General features: G+C 45.5%; 1 protein-coding gene across 3 annotated transcripts in view; it reads right to left on the reverse strand.

Moving 5' to 3' along the window:
• Nucleotides 1-14,223, reverse strand: part of Rnf43 (ring finger protein 43) — a 67,667-nt gene that overhangs the window by 11,851 nt on the left and 41,593 nt on the right. For 2 of the 3 annotated variants that reach the window (XM_087191411.1, XM_004870329.4), the window contains one exon: nt 4,350-4,472. Coding sequence is in view for 1 of the 3 variants with exons in the window: in XM_004870329.4 (XP_004870386.1) it covers nt 4,350-4,472 (123 nt within the window). In the remaining 2 variants the exon portion in view is untranslated. Of the gene's footprint in view, nt 1-4,349; nt 4,473-9,269; nt 13,544-14,223 lie in introns of those variants that run through there. The other variant, XM_021248665.2, reaches the window with a different exon arrangement.

Consider the following 14,223-nt stretch of genomic DNA (forward strand, 5'->3'; position numbering starts at 1 on the left):
TTAGGGCCAGGTGACTGGGCTACAGAAAGACAAGCCAGGGATCTCTCTGGATGCTTCAGAGTGAGCCAGGCTGGCAGGCAGCAAGCAAGGCTGCCCATGGATTTTGGCTTTGGAGCCATTCCACAGCAAGCAATGAGAGTGAGATGACATCCTGCCTCTTGCTCACTGGGCTCACTGGTTGGCTGTACTTCTCTGGGCTTTAAACTTTCCCCTCCAGTCCACAGTGAGTCTCTGCACGTCTCCTGCTCATCCAAGATTGAGTGAGCACCTACTGTGTCCAAGGAACCAAGGCAGGGAAGGCCAGGCCCTCTAGAACAGCTCAGGATCTCACTGGGGAGATAAGACCTCTATGTACATAAGGCTATAATGCTATATAGCCTAGATGCAAATGAATGGGATAGACCAGTAGCCAACACTTTTGTACCTCAGAATACTTGTCCTTCCATTATCCCACCCCAAATTGGACACATATTCAATACACAAAATGAATAAATATGAGGCAGCTCACTGAGGTGAGGTAGAATAGGAAGGATTCTTCCAACCTCCTTGCCCCCCGCTCCTCCACGAAACCCAGACTTAGCAGAGCAGTGTTGGGCAAAGACCTTCACTGCTGGAGACATGCTGGATGGAGAGATTTCTTCACCTATTGAGCTGGCTGGGCTAGGCCAGGCAGGAAAGATTTGGAGGAGGGGTGGGTTCCCTTGGGCTCAGGACCAAGCCTAGAAAGAAGGGTTATAATCTTCACTGAAAAGGGAAAACCTGCCCAGACTGCCTAGGTTTGAATCTCGGCTCTACCACAGTTAATTGTGAGACTTTGGGCAAGATACTTAATTGCTCTGTGCCTCTGTTTCCCTTTTGGTAAACTGGGATAATAAGAGGACCTACTTTATAGAGTTGTCATGAGGACTACATAAATTAATCCATGTAAAGCACTTACAATTGTGCCTGGAAGATAGTAAGTGTTCCTTAAATATTAATGATTATTGTATCAACTAGTACAGATGCTTGCATACATGACTTCATTTACTCTTTACTGCTCTATAAGACAGTCATCAACCCCACTTTTGAGTTGAGGCAAATGAGTCTCAGAGACACTAAATGACTTGCCTGGGGTCACTCACTTATAAGCAGTAGAGGTGGGACTCCCATCCAGGACTTCAGCCTCCAGAGTGCCTGCTCTTAACCACTGGGGAGTGGCCTCTGAGGAAGACAGGCACAGCTTCCAGCCAGCTGCTTGTCTCTGGATCTAACTCCTTCTACTAGGCAAAGGGCACTAGGCCAGGCATGAGGTGATAAGGGTCTGACTTATCACTAGGATGACCATGGAGCTGCTAATAAAGAAATAGAAACCAATTTGAGTGACTGGGGTGGGGGTAGTGACAAGAATGGAAAAATCCAGGGGCGGGAGATTTAGCTCAGTGGTGCCGCTGCCTGCCTCAAAAGTGCAAGGTCCTGAGTTCAATCCCCTGTACCCCCCCCCAAAAAAAGAATGGAAAAGTCCAGAAGAATTATGGTAAGGGTTTCAGAGCACAACAAGAAAGATAACAAATAAAAACCAACCTTGTGAACTATAAAAGCACAGGATGGGGTGGGTACGGGGGTGGCTCAGTGGCGGAGCATGTGCTTAGCATATGCAAGGCCCTGAGTTCAATCCCAGTGCCACACACACACACACACACACACACACACACACACACGCACAAAACATGGGAAGATGAGGTCTATGATGATGACAGAGTGGTGACTGCAATAATTTCTTGAATGGTTACTATGTGCTTGACACAGGGCTAAGAGCTTCCATTAGTGCTGTCTCGTTAAATCCTCATGACTACCGATATAAACTCAATATTATTCCACTTTTACAGATGAGGAAACAGAGGCTTGGAGAGGAGAGCTAAAATGACCAGGTCACACTGAGGGTTAGTGGAGGAACCAGGTTTAAACCCTTGAGAGTCCCAGCTCTGTCAATGATTATGGCACTAATAGGATGAAACTAATAGGAAAAACCAGAACTGAACTGAGTCAGTGATTTTTATTTTTCCTTACCAGAGACCTCACCTTTGCCTTACACCTCTCATGAGCTATTTTTTTCATGAACTATATCTTTAAAATAGTGTGTTTTACTAAGCTAACTGCATTTATTATGTGCAATTCATTTTCCTATGAGATAACCTGTATTAATACATTGAACCAACCAAAGACAAGAAATGAGTATTTCAGTCAAGTGTGTGGGACTTCTGAAATACTGAAAGTATTACTACCCTCAAAGACCTAGTGTGAGCCAGGGAACCCCAGGCAGGCAGGTGCTTCGTGATCAAAGTATGAGACCCGGGGGAGCCCCAACTGGAAGGCACTGGTGAGCTTGGGGCTGGAGCAGTCCCCACGGGCAGGCAGCGAGAGCAGGAGAGACTCACACAGTAGCCAAGGCACTTCTAAACCCCTAACAGTTGATTTGTTTCCGTGTTTGTTTTAGCTCAGATGCAATTTGGCACTTGACACATTATTTTCACCCTTACAATAATCATGGGGATAGGAAATCAAAGTCTCATTTTATGGTGATGGAAACAAAAGCCCAGCGAGCACCTGACAGGACACTGAGCACGTATCCCTTCCCTCACAGTGTCTGTGCGTGAGTCCCAACTCTCCTCCGGGCGTGTGCCAGGAGCCCCTCTGTGGAGGCGCCTACAGCTTCCCAGTGTTCACATGCTGAAATCTCACACTATGCCAAAAGGACAGTGGGAACTCTGGGTAGCAGAGTTTTTCTGTAAAATTTCCAGAGCAAAAACATACTGCTTTTGTAATAGGTTAAAAAAAACCCACCAGAGCCTCTCTGAGCCCTTTGCCCCCACCTCACACTCTGCTCACGCTCACACCATACCTAATGCAGTGCAACACTGAGTGCTTCCTTACCAAATGAGGATGACATCCTTTGTAAAGCAGAGAAATGAAATATCCAGAGCAGGGCAGCTTCAGCCTAACAAAATTCTGCTGCTGTGAGACCTTTGCGGCTTTGCAGAGATGCCCATGCTCCCGCTCCTCCACAGGTGCCTTGACCCCGCTTCCCACCTTCCCGGAAACTCCTTCTGCATCAGTATGGCCAGGCCAGGAGGATATTGTCACTTACCTGTGGGTGCCACATTCTTTGTGTGTGTGTTTGTGTGTGTGGTACTGGGGGCCTTGAGCACACCAGGCAAGTACTATACCCCTGAGCGACAGGCCCAGCCAGCTACACACAGAACCTGAAAGCCTAGGTTTGAGAACCAGACAGGGCCAGGTTCAAATCTCAGCTCCACCCTGTTCTGATTTGTGTCACCTGGCAAGTTACTCAGTTTCTTCTGGTCCTCCCTTGCCTCCTAAGCCAAATGAAGGGTAATGCCTGCCATTCCAGAATGTTGTGAAAAGTAAATGAGATGATATATGATGTATCTGTCCCATGTTCCTCTAGGCGCAGTGGTAAGCACACAGAAAATAGTAACAGCCACTAGTAGTTAGAGCAGGCTCCCAAGCACAGACATTTACAGGGCCAATGAGGCCAAAGCAGAATGTGGCAAACAAGAGAGCCTGACAACTGCTAAAAGGGGCCTTCTCCTGCCCAGCTCCGGCTGACTGGGGCCTGTACAAAAGTGAAACAAGTACTGTTGGAGCACAGGAGTTTTTCTTCAGAAAATGTTTTATATGAACATTTTCAATTTTTAAATGTGGCAATTAATTTGCATTTGGAAAAGTCACTGTGGGAGCTAAACACAAACCTAGTGCAAGCCAGAGCTAGCCTGTGGGCCAGCAGTTTGCAACCTAAGAAGAAACATGCAAATTTGTAAGGGTGGGGTGATGGCTGCTGTCTTGCTTTCCTTGCAAAAGTGTTCAGTAAAGGTTAGCTGGCCGTGGTGGCACACACTTGTGATCCCAGCACTCTGGAAGGCTGAGGCAGGAGGATCACAAGTTCCAGCTCAGCCTGGGCAGTTTAGCAATTCAGTAAGACCCTGTCTCAAAATAAAAATTTTAAAAGGCATGGGGATGTAGCTCAGTATGAAGGCTCTAGATTCAATCTGTAGTGCGGGGTAAAAAAAAAAAAGTGTTCAGCAAATGTTTCTGAAATATTCTGGTACCAGGCAGGGAACAGGCTTAGGAACTCCTAACCTGAGGAGAAGGGGGGATTGGGCACCTACTAAGATGAAAGTCAAAATTCTGCTGGTGCTTGATGCTGGACAAAGGACAGACGTGTGAAATTTCCACCATTCTCCCACCAGGAGAGGGGCTCAGGTACATATAACTCTTAGGAGACAAAGGGACAAGAGAGTACAGGGGCCTCTCACAGTTCCGGGCATGTGTAGGGTCAAGTGTGAATGTACCTTGCTGGCCAGTGACAGGCAGGGGCGAGGGGCCCTCCGGGGACTCTCCAGCTTGACAATACTGATGAATCCAGGCTCCAGATTGTCGTCATCACTGGCATTGCACAGGTACAGGGGATGAGACTGCAGAGAGAGACAAAGACCTGGGTTAGAGAGGCTCTTTGGGCAGAAGTAAGCTATGAGGAGCCAAGTACTTAGATGCTGCCCCAGGCAAGTTCCAGGTAGGTCTTTCAGTGCTAAAAAAGAGCAGTCTTGTTATTAGGTTGCTTCATAGTAAGCCAGTAGCCATCAGTTGTCAGTTCAGAGGTGCTGGTACCAAGGACAGGAGGTCGGGGGTAGATGAGAGAGAGGAATATACCAGAGGAGCCTGAATGAATAGTCTGCTACAAACCAGCTCCAACAACCTTCAAGCCCTATTTTTCCACATTGGCCAGATGCAAAGGGCTCCTCTCCTGGCTCCAGCCTCTCTCAATTCCTGATTCTTCTACCTGCTCCAAAAACCTGAGGCTGACAGAATATCCATCTCCTCCTACATCAGTGCCTCCCTCCAGAATCCTGTCTTCCCTCTGCTTCCAGTGGCAGTGCCAGGTGCTGGTGGTGTCTCCTGCCTCTTGCGTTGCCCCCAGCAGCTGTCACCCTATAGATTTCCATCTCTTTCCCATGGTGTGGGTCTTCTAACATAATGCTAACTCGATTCTCTCACTACTCCCTTTTGCCTGTGCCCTATGCCCATAACAGGATCAAGCAAGGTGCTGAGGGGGGAAGAGACTATCTTGGGACAATGCTTGGCTAAGACTTTAGCCTTGACCAGCACAATTCCTAGGAATTCAACCTGCCCCAAAAAATGATGCAGTGGAAAAAGAGCCAGGTCAATCCATCTGCTCTGAACTCATGGCAGGTCCAGTTTAAGACCCTGTGCCTCTATACCCAGTTGTGCTGAATAATGAGTAATGGGGAAGTAGGCCAACATATGCTACCAAAAATCTGAGGTTCTCCTTAGCCAAGGGATGAGACTGTCTTACTTTAACTCTTCTTATTCAAGGTGATTCTAATAGTCATTTGAATCTAATTTTTCCTAAATAAAATGTTAAGAGTACTATGGGAACAAAGTATGATTTATTAGGCCCTAGACAATCCAGTGGGCCAAGAACACCCATATGGTGGAAACCCAGTGTATCCTGGCAAGAAAGGGATTTCCTACTAAGGAGCAACCCACATGCCTCCCTCCACTGATTCTGAAGTCTGAAAGACTTCCAGAAAGAACCATCAGAGGAACCATAGAGCTTTATGAACATATGAAATATTAGTAGTGATGAATTTAAAAGCACAGTCATACCTGAGTTCGATCCCCAGTACCCCCAAAAAAAGAAGGGGGCCTGGGATTTAGCTCAGTGATTTTGCCGCCTGCCTTGCAAGTGCAAGGACCTGAGTTCGATCCCCAGTACCAATAAATAAATAAATAAATAAATAAATAAAAGCGCAGTCACTTTCAGAGCACTTTGAGGCTATTTCCTCTCACTGTATCACTGCAGTTACTTGAACACAGTAGGGTCTTCACAAATATACACTATCTCACTTTGAATAAACATCTCTAGACAGGGAGTGCTGAGATAGGAAGATATTCTATTCTTCCTCCCAGAACTTAAAGACTATGAGTGTGTGGAAGAAAGATTATGCTCTCCTATCCCCAGAAAAAGGCTGGCATGGGGTTAAGTTGTTCTCAACACTCAGCTCAACAAGCTCTATTAGTCTGTCTACTGTCTATCCATGCAACCACATAGCCATTCATTTCCTAATTTTTTTTTTTTTTTTGTACCAGGGATCGAACTTGGGACCTTGCGCTTGTGAGGCAGGCGCCGGAACCGCTGAGCTAAATCCCCGGCCCTCATTTCCTAATTTCACCAATGCTGAGGCCCCCACGGTGCCAGGTACGGTACCAAACACTGAAGAGTCAGTGGTGAGTAAAAGAGGCTCATTGTCTTAATGAGGCTCAAAAGACAAGCATGCAAACACACAGCACTTCAATGTTAAGATGCCACTTTGTTCAAGGGCCTATGGGAGGACACAAGGAGAGACAGTAATCTCACAGGAAGGGCAGAGGAGTTATCCTAAGAGTGACATGATAACTTTTATTGAGGCCAAACAGGTATGTGTTCACCTAATGGACCAACAAAAGGGGGTGGGGTGGAGAGGTACATTACTAGCCAAGGAAGCCACCTGCACCTGGGCACCAGGTTGGAATGGACTTCAGGAAGACAGGTCTGGCATAAAAGAGAAGGCAGAAGATGAGGCTGAAAAGACCAGCAAGAGTCAGGCTATGGATCAGGGACCACAGATTTGCATTGGGGATTCTCTTGGTGACGGCAGAGGAGCACTGAGTGAGGTGAGGAATCAGAAGTCAGATGCTCCAACAGAACAAAAGACACGAAGGAGATCTTTAGGAAGGACAAATTACAGCCTCAGAAGTCACTGATGTGCTTGCTCTTCCTCCTCAGCCCAGTCCAGCTTTCTCACAATGACCCCAGATGCCTCTCACTAACCAAAGAGCCAACTGGGAGAGGAAAGTCACAGGGAGGAGAGCAGACTGCACAGAAAGATTTGCAAATATTTCTACACCCCTCTGCCCGCTGACCTAACAGGGCTAGTGTCAGGGTCTTCATTTGCCTGGTCCTGAACCAACAATTGTAGAAGAAGGAATGGGAGGACAGGACCCATTAGTAAATTCCCCTGAGATGCCAAGGCTTCACACAGTTCCTCACTTTCCTTATACCGAAGAGGCACATTAAACTTAGGAATTCAAGGTCATATGAGGTTAGAATTTAATGGAACTCTACACAAATGCGGAGTCAACCCTCCACTGTCCATGGTAACAGCAATGAGGAAGAGGATAATAACAGTTTGTACTTACTGAGTATAAGTGACTGTACTAAGCACTTCTGTGTATTAACTCTTTTTCATCCTCACAAAAACAGCAAGAAGTAGATACTACTATTGTCCCTATTTTTTTTTGGTACCGGGGATCAAACTCGGGACTTTGCGCTTGCGAGGCAGGTGGCTCCACCACTGAGCTAAATCCCCGGCCATTACTGTCCCTATTTGAAAGATGAAGAAAGTGAGGCACTAGAAGGTTATAAAACATGCCCAAGTTATACAGCCAGTATGTGGCAGAGAGCAGATGAAATGGAAAAAAGTAGTAGAATAAAGTTACAAAAAGGAGAAAAATTAAAAGTCAATTTCATTTGACTTTGAAAACATGATACCTTCCCCAATTCATGACCAAGAAAACTGGCATTACTAGTATATATATTTAGCATAAGTCCTAGAATGTTGTTGGTAACCCCCCAGAATTTTGCCCTCAGCCCTTTTCTCACTCTTCAATTCCACAACCTTAGTTCTCCTTGTAGAAGACTAGGTCACGGTCTAGTCTTCTCTTGAGCTCCAGACTCATGTATCCAACTGAATAACCCTGAGACACCTCAACTCTGCCTCTTCAAAACTGAACATACCATTCTTCCCCCCAAAACTGCTCTTCCAGAGTTCTCTATATTAGAAATCAGAACCACCATCCGTTACCCCAGCCAGATGTTACCTTCCTTGTCTTCTCCATCTCCTTCACCCTCTCCCAACCAACAATATCCTACCACCAAATTCTAACAACTCCACCTCTGAAATATTTTTCTCTTTTTTCTCTACTTTCTTCCATTCCCATTATGGCTACCCTAATACATCCCACCATCAGTGCCATCTTGATTTATTCTAATAACTTCCCATCTAGGGTCACCTTACCCCACCATTTCTTATTGAAACCAAAATGATCTAAAATGCTCTACTTAAAGCTCTTACAAAACTCCTAATAGCTCTTGGGATGAACTCTGTACTCTAAACATAGCTTAAAAGGCTCTGTCTGCTTGGGCCCTACCTTCAGGTTTTCCCTCCCTATACCTCTTCTTTCCTGGCAGGCCATGCTCCAGAAATAATGTTTTGTTTCCCTAAATACTGCTGGCACTTGCTGCTCTGTCCTGTCTTTCCCTATTCATATACTTATCCCACTTTGTTGTCTTCTTTTTGCCTTCTCCCCCTGGGGCTATGGCTGAGTTTATGCCACCCCCACCACCCCCTCAGTGCCTGCTATTCACTGGGTGCTCGGTCTATTTGTTGACTAAATACTAAAGGTCTACAACCAGATAACTGAAAGACAACAGAGCACAGGCCAAAAATCCTGATAATGGCAGCTCTTGGAGAGGAATTAGAGAGGAGGTTAGTAAAGAAGGACTTTGATTTTTTGCTTTGCATAATATCATAGGATAATACATGAGCGAGGAGAGAGTGAGTTTTGTCTTTAGCTGTGATGGAAGAATAAAAAAGCAGAGAGCTCCCTGGTACCAAAAAAAAAAAAAAGAACTCATGGAGGAAATATAAGTGTCCTGAAGGCAGACAGGAGTAATGGGGGAGGGGTGTTTCTAGATCCATGAGAGGTCTAGGGACGCTCCAAGTAGTGGGAATCTCAGCCTGTGCCCAGGAGGGGTGGCCCTGCAGAATGAACCTGGCAGAACTCATGAGCCCATATGGATTCTAAGGGAACACTTGTGTTTGGATGATGGACATAACTGTGGCGACTGGTGGACAAATACCAGAGAGGTTCCTTGGGCATTCTAGTTGTCATAAAATCTGGGATTTTTCTTCTATTCAATGAGCGGAAATTCACTTGAAACAAATTTCTGCCCACCTAATGGGACAGAAGCTTGTAGTCAGATTTAATTTGATAGAAAGAAAATATAGTGACATTTCTTGTACAGTCATATTAGTGGCATGAGAACCATGCTCGCTATACTTTTTTATGGTTTGACTCACAATGAGTCAAACCAAGTAGTCTCAGATTAAAAACAAAAACCAGTCCTTCCAACCAAGACTGTTTGTTACCTAGCAAGGCATCGCTAGTCTTCTGTGGGCATGGGGAACACAGAAGCCATCTCTGCCCCTTCTCTATGGAGTTTTCAGCCAGGCAGTCGGCTCCTGAGGAGAAAACAGATCCAGATGCATCTGCTAGGCCTCCCAGTGACAAAGATGTAAACACGATTTGCATGCCGGGCCACCTGTCCTCTCAGTGACGCCAGGAGAGGACCAAGAGCATGGGGAGGGCTCACCAAAACTGGGGGAGTTTAAGGATTGGTAGTCTGCATCTTCCTGAAAGGCCCGAAGTTGGTATACCCCTGTCCCAAAGGCTGCCATGGGGGACAAATCAAGAGGAACTTGCTTTGAGGTCTAGTCATTCTGCCTCAGATGTTCGCTTTGCACACACACTTCATACCCATGTGTTGTATTGCTTTCTTTTTCGGGGACAGGGTCTTGCTATGTTATGCAGTTGGCCCTGAACTCCTGGGCTCAAGCAATCCTCTTGCTTCTACTTCCTGAGAAGCTGGATTACAGGTGCATACCACCACACCCGGCTCATATTTCATATTCTTGAATCTGTTTTCTCTCTGTCCTCCTTCCTTTAACTTATTTGTTCTGATCTAATTCCCTTCCTTCCTAAGACAGGCATAAAGTTCAAATTCTGATTCCATTGTTTACCTGTGTGACCTTGGATAAAGTACTTATCCTTTCTGCACCTCACAGTCTTCATTTTCAGAATGGGAACAAAAATGCTTCCTCCTTAGGGTGAAGACTAGAGATCATGGATATTAAGTGCCTAGCTCAGAGCCCAACACTCAGCAAGTGCTCATTAAACGGGAGCTGGTTTTATTACTGCATCTGTAATAATAAATCGCTTCTTATTCCTGGAAGAGACAAAGCCCTTTCTGACTCCTTCCTCCCTTGGCGGTCAACAGTGCCTTTGAATGCCAGTGTTCCACAAGGCACAGCCGGGACAGCTCATTATCCACGGTCACTTCCCTCCTGTTCTTAGCCCTCCAAACCCCACTGAACAAGCTCTTCCAGTTCTCAGCCTGCCTCCTTCCCATGGAGGAAGCCATGTGATCTCATTACCTCCTCACAAAGGGCATTCCAGGGCTCAACTGAGCCCCGCACTTAATGCTGGCCTTACTTTATCCACGACATCTCCTCCTCCTGGGGTGTGTGCTTTTGCAAGCCATTCTTTACTGTCTCCCATTTCTCAGCCACTCTCCTCCCCCACCTCTGCAGCAATAATCTTGGTTCTCTGAGTCCACATACAGACCTTCACCCAGACCTTGGACACATTACTTTACTGCCTGCTACAATTTTGCCTTTGTAATCAGGAACGTTGGCCAAGCATCAAAGGCACCTTCTCCCTACTTCCTCTTTTCAGATTTTATAATCATCCTCTCCTGTGCAACCTCCATTACCTGAACTTAGAACTACCTGACTTTTATCTGAGGCAGTAGGACACACCAGCATCATAAAGTAGAGCTCTTGCTGCTAGGGGTGGGGAAACAGACTGGCCTGAGGTTTCTGCTGCCAGCTCCCAGCACTGGAACAGCTTCCAAGTGAGGCCCAGTTTGGCCACCTTGTCTTCTAACATAAAGAGGTTGATGCTCACAGCAGCTGGTTAGATGCTAAGACGGGGTGTGAATTTGGAACCCTTTCTAGACCTGCTTCTCACCCTCATATTAATCTTTATCTCTTTGGGATGGCTCAGTTTCCTAAAAATGAAGCTGAGAGCCTGAGGAACTGCCAAGAGGAGTTTTTCTTTATCTATTTTGTTAAAAATTCTTAGTGAGGTGTGGTAGTACATGCCTGTAATCCTAGCACTCAGGAGGTTGAGGCAGGAGGATCTTAAATTGAAGGCTGGCTTAGGATACATAAGGAGTTCAAAGCTAACCTGGAATTTGTAATGAGACTTACTCTCAAAAGACAACAAACAAACCAAAACAAAAAACTTTCACAAGGAAAGTGTATTCCTGCTTCACTGTGTAGTTTTTTTAAGCTATAAAAGAAAATAACGCAGGGCCAGGGATTTAATTCAGTGGCGCCTCACCTGCCTTGCAAGTGTAAGGTCCCAAGTTCGAGCCCTGGTACTAAAAAGAAAAGAAAAAAAGAAAATAATGTTGGTGGGAAGAGAGATGTCTTGCCTCGAGCCATATGATGGGCCGGTGACCTAGGCCTCCAGTACTTCTTACTGGATCCAAGGAACCTTTCTGCCAGATCAGGCTGCTGGTGAGCTGGAGAGCTGACAAGAGTGCAATGAAAATGATGGGCCAGAATCAAATAGGAAGCAGAGTGGCCAAGTCTAGGGGAAAAAGAGTTCACAGCAAGTCCAGCTTGGAGTGCTTCACATCATAGATAGGCCCTTAATATTTTGTGAAAGAATGAATAGAATTCAATTTGAATCTAGTTGTCAACAGGTTATAAAAGGATGTGAATTGCTAACAGCTGAGCCTGGTTCATACCCATCAGGGAACTTCAAAACTTGTTTTTACCTAGATGTTTTTAGCCGGTGCTCAGCTATAATCCCAGCGACCCAGGAGGGTGAGGCAGGAGGATTGTTTGAGCCTCTGAGTTCAAGACCACCATAGGTAACATAGCAAGATCCCCAATCAAAAAACAAATTCCCAAACTCACTTTTTACAGATGAAGAAAGTATGATTCAAGTTATAGACTTCTCATGCTTATTCAACTAAAGGAGGTTGAGATTTCCTGGATTCTATCCTAGTACCCTGTCTATGCAACCAGGCTGCCTCCAGGTGCATATGTTGGAAGATATTCTGTGTAGCACAACAAACATAAACTGATAACTACAAAATATGGAATCATGCGAGGCTCCAGGACCCCATTTCTGAACTCTCAAACTTGAACCATCTTTAACAAGCCGGAAGCATGGTCTGTCTGCTCCTTTGCCTCTGCCCCCATGTTCTTTCTGCCAAGTAGCCTCAGCTTCCTTCCTCTCTGGGAGGACTTATCTCTCTTACCTCCTCTCCCAGCTACCACACACAGAGATGCCTTCCCCGGTAATAAACCCTGTGTGCTTAGGACGAGAAAGGTGTGCTCTGAAATTAGAGTCACAGAAGCTTGGTTGCCAGTGATGGTCATTCAGCCAGTCTCTCATTTTCCTCACTCCCTCACTTGACCTTAAAGGTTTCTTCTTCAATTTTAAAAATTCACCTGTCCTCATCTCAGGCTGTGTCCAAGCTCCAGGATGTAACTGGATCTCCTACATCAAAATGGCTCCCACCTAGGGGCCGGAGATTTAGCTCAGTGGCTCTGGCACTTGCCTCGCAAGCACAAAGACCTGAGTTCGATCCCCGGTACCAAAAAAAATAATAATTAAAAAATGGCTCCCACCTGACTTTTCACACTCCGCCTGGCATCTATGTCTGCGTGATTCACAGGATCAAAAGCCAACTCGTGAGTAGACAGAAGAAAGCATGGAGAAAGAAGATGAGCTAATTACGTGAGTTGTTTTAGAAATAAATGAATATGATAGGAGAAAGCTTGGCAGTGACCAGACAAACAGGAGAAAAACTTTAGCCTCCACCCAAGAGATAAAGGTTTTCTATCATTATACAGTCATGTGGCACACAAGGCTGCCCTGGCGATAGACCACTATATGACAGTGGTATCATAGGATTATAATAGACAGCGGGGTGCAGCGGTGCATACCTGTAATACCAGCTAACCAGGAGGCTGAGGCAGGAGGATTGCGACTTCAAGACCAGCCTGGACAATTTAGCAAGACCCTGTCTCACAAACAAAAAAGGCTGAGCATTTAGCTCAGTGGAAGGCCCCAGATTCAATCTCCAGTACTGAAGAGGGAGGGGAGAGGGAAAAGGGGAGTGGGGAGAGGGGAGAGGAGAGAGAGGTGAAAAATTTCTTATCACCTAGGACACCATGGCCATCATGATGTTGTAGAGCAGTGCATTACTCATGCACTTGTGGTGACATTGATGTGAACAATCCTGTGTTGCCAGTCATATAAAAGTATAACACACAGAATTATTTACTGTGCATAGTACCTGATAATGATAATAAACAACTGTTACTGGTTTATGTATTTACTATACTATACCTTTTATCACTACTTATTAAAAAATTTTCCTGTAAAACAGTCATGGTGACAGTGGCCTCTACATCTTGTGTTTCCTATGTCTTCTGATTGCTTAAGGGGACATGCTGAGTAACTGAGCTATGTACCATGTAAAGATGTGTACATGAGCTCGTGTTTGCGCACAACAAAATCGCAAGTGTTGTCCTGACTTGACCCAGAATGAACTCTAGTTTAGGGGAACTAGGAAGATACTCATTAAGTTATGAACAAAGAAGAATCCTATCAAATACAATTAGTTACATCAGAGACCTCTGAAAGGAAGACTCAGAATATTGAAGTTCTGAGGCTCACAAAGGCCTTAGAAAACACCCTAGTCATGTGGTTTGGACTCCTTCTTCCCACCAGATGAGGAAATTGATGATCCTAAGAGATGATCCTAAGAGATCCCAAAAGGTGAGCTAAATTCTGACCTTGGTCCTGGGGAAGACCTCCCTCCCACAGGAGCCACCACTGAGGCTCCTTGTTTAGCTTTTACCCCAAGAGGCCTCTGCAGGGAAACCAAGATCTTGACACAGATGGTTACGGTTGGAGATAATAACTAATCCCCACATTTCCAGGATCAAGGTTTAAGGGAGCTATGCCCTAGAGCCTTGCATTTAATTCCTACCACAAGAGGTAGTTGATTGACCTCTCAATTAACCACTGTACACTAGGTATTTGCACACAGCCTTGACACAGTCCAGTCTGCTTTAAGCTTTTGCTGTTCTCATTCCAACCATACTCATGCCTAAGATGGTAGGAATATTTTTTTAAAGATGGTAGGAATTTAGAAACCTGCCAGAAGCAGGTATTGTTAGTTGGTAAGTAACTATTTAGGTTAAGATCCTGATGATTAAAAGGCCCAAGACTAAA

The sequence above is a fragment of the Heterocephalus glaber genome, unplaced genomic scaffold, assembly GCF_053883595.1.
Source record: "Heterocephalus glaber isolate CG9 unplaced genomic scaffold, H.glaber_assembly_v1.0 deba00001564, whole genome shotgun sequence".
In the NCBI taxonomy this organism is placed as follows: Eukaryota; Metazoa; Chordata; class Mammalia; order Rodentia; family Bathyergidae; genus Heterocephalus; species Heterocephalus glaber.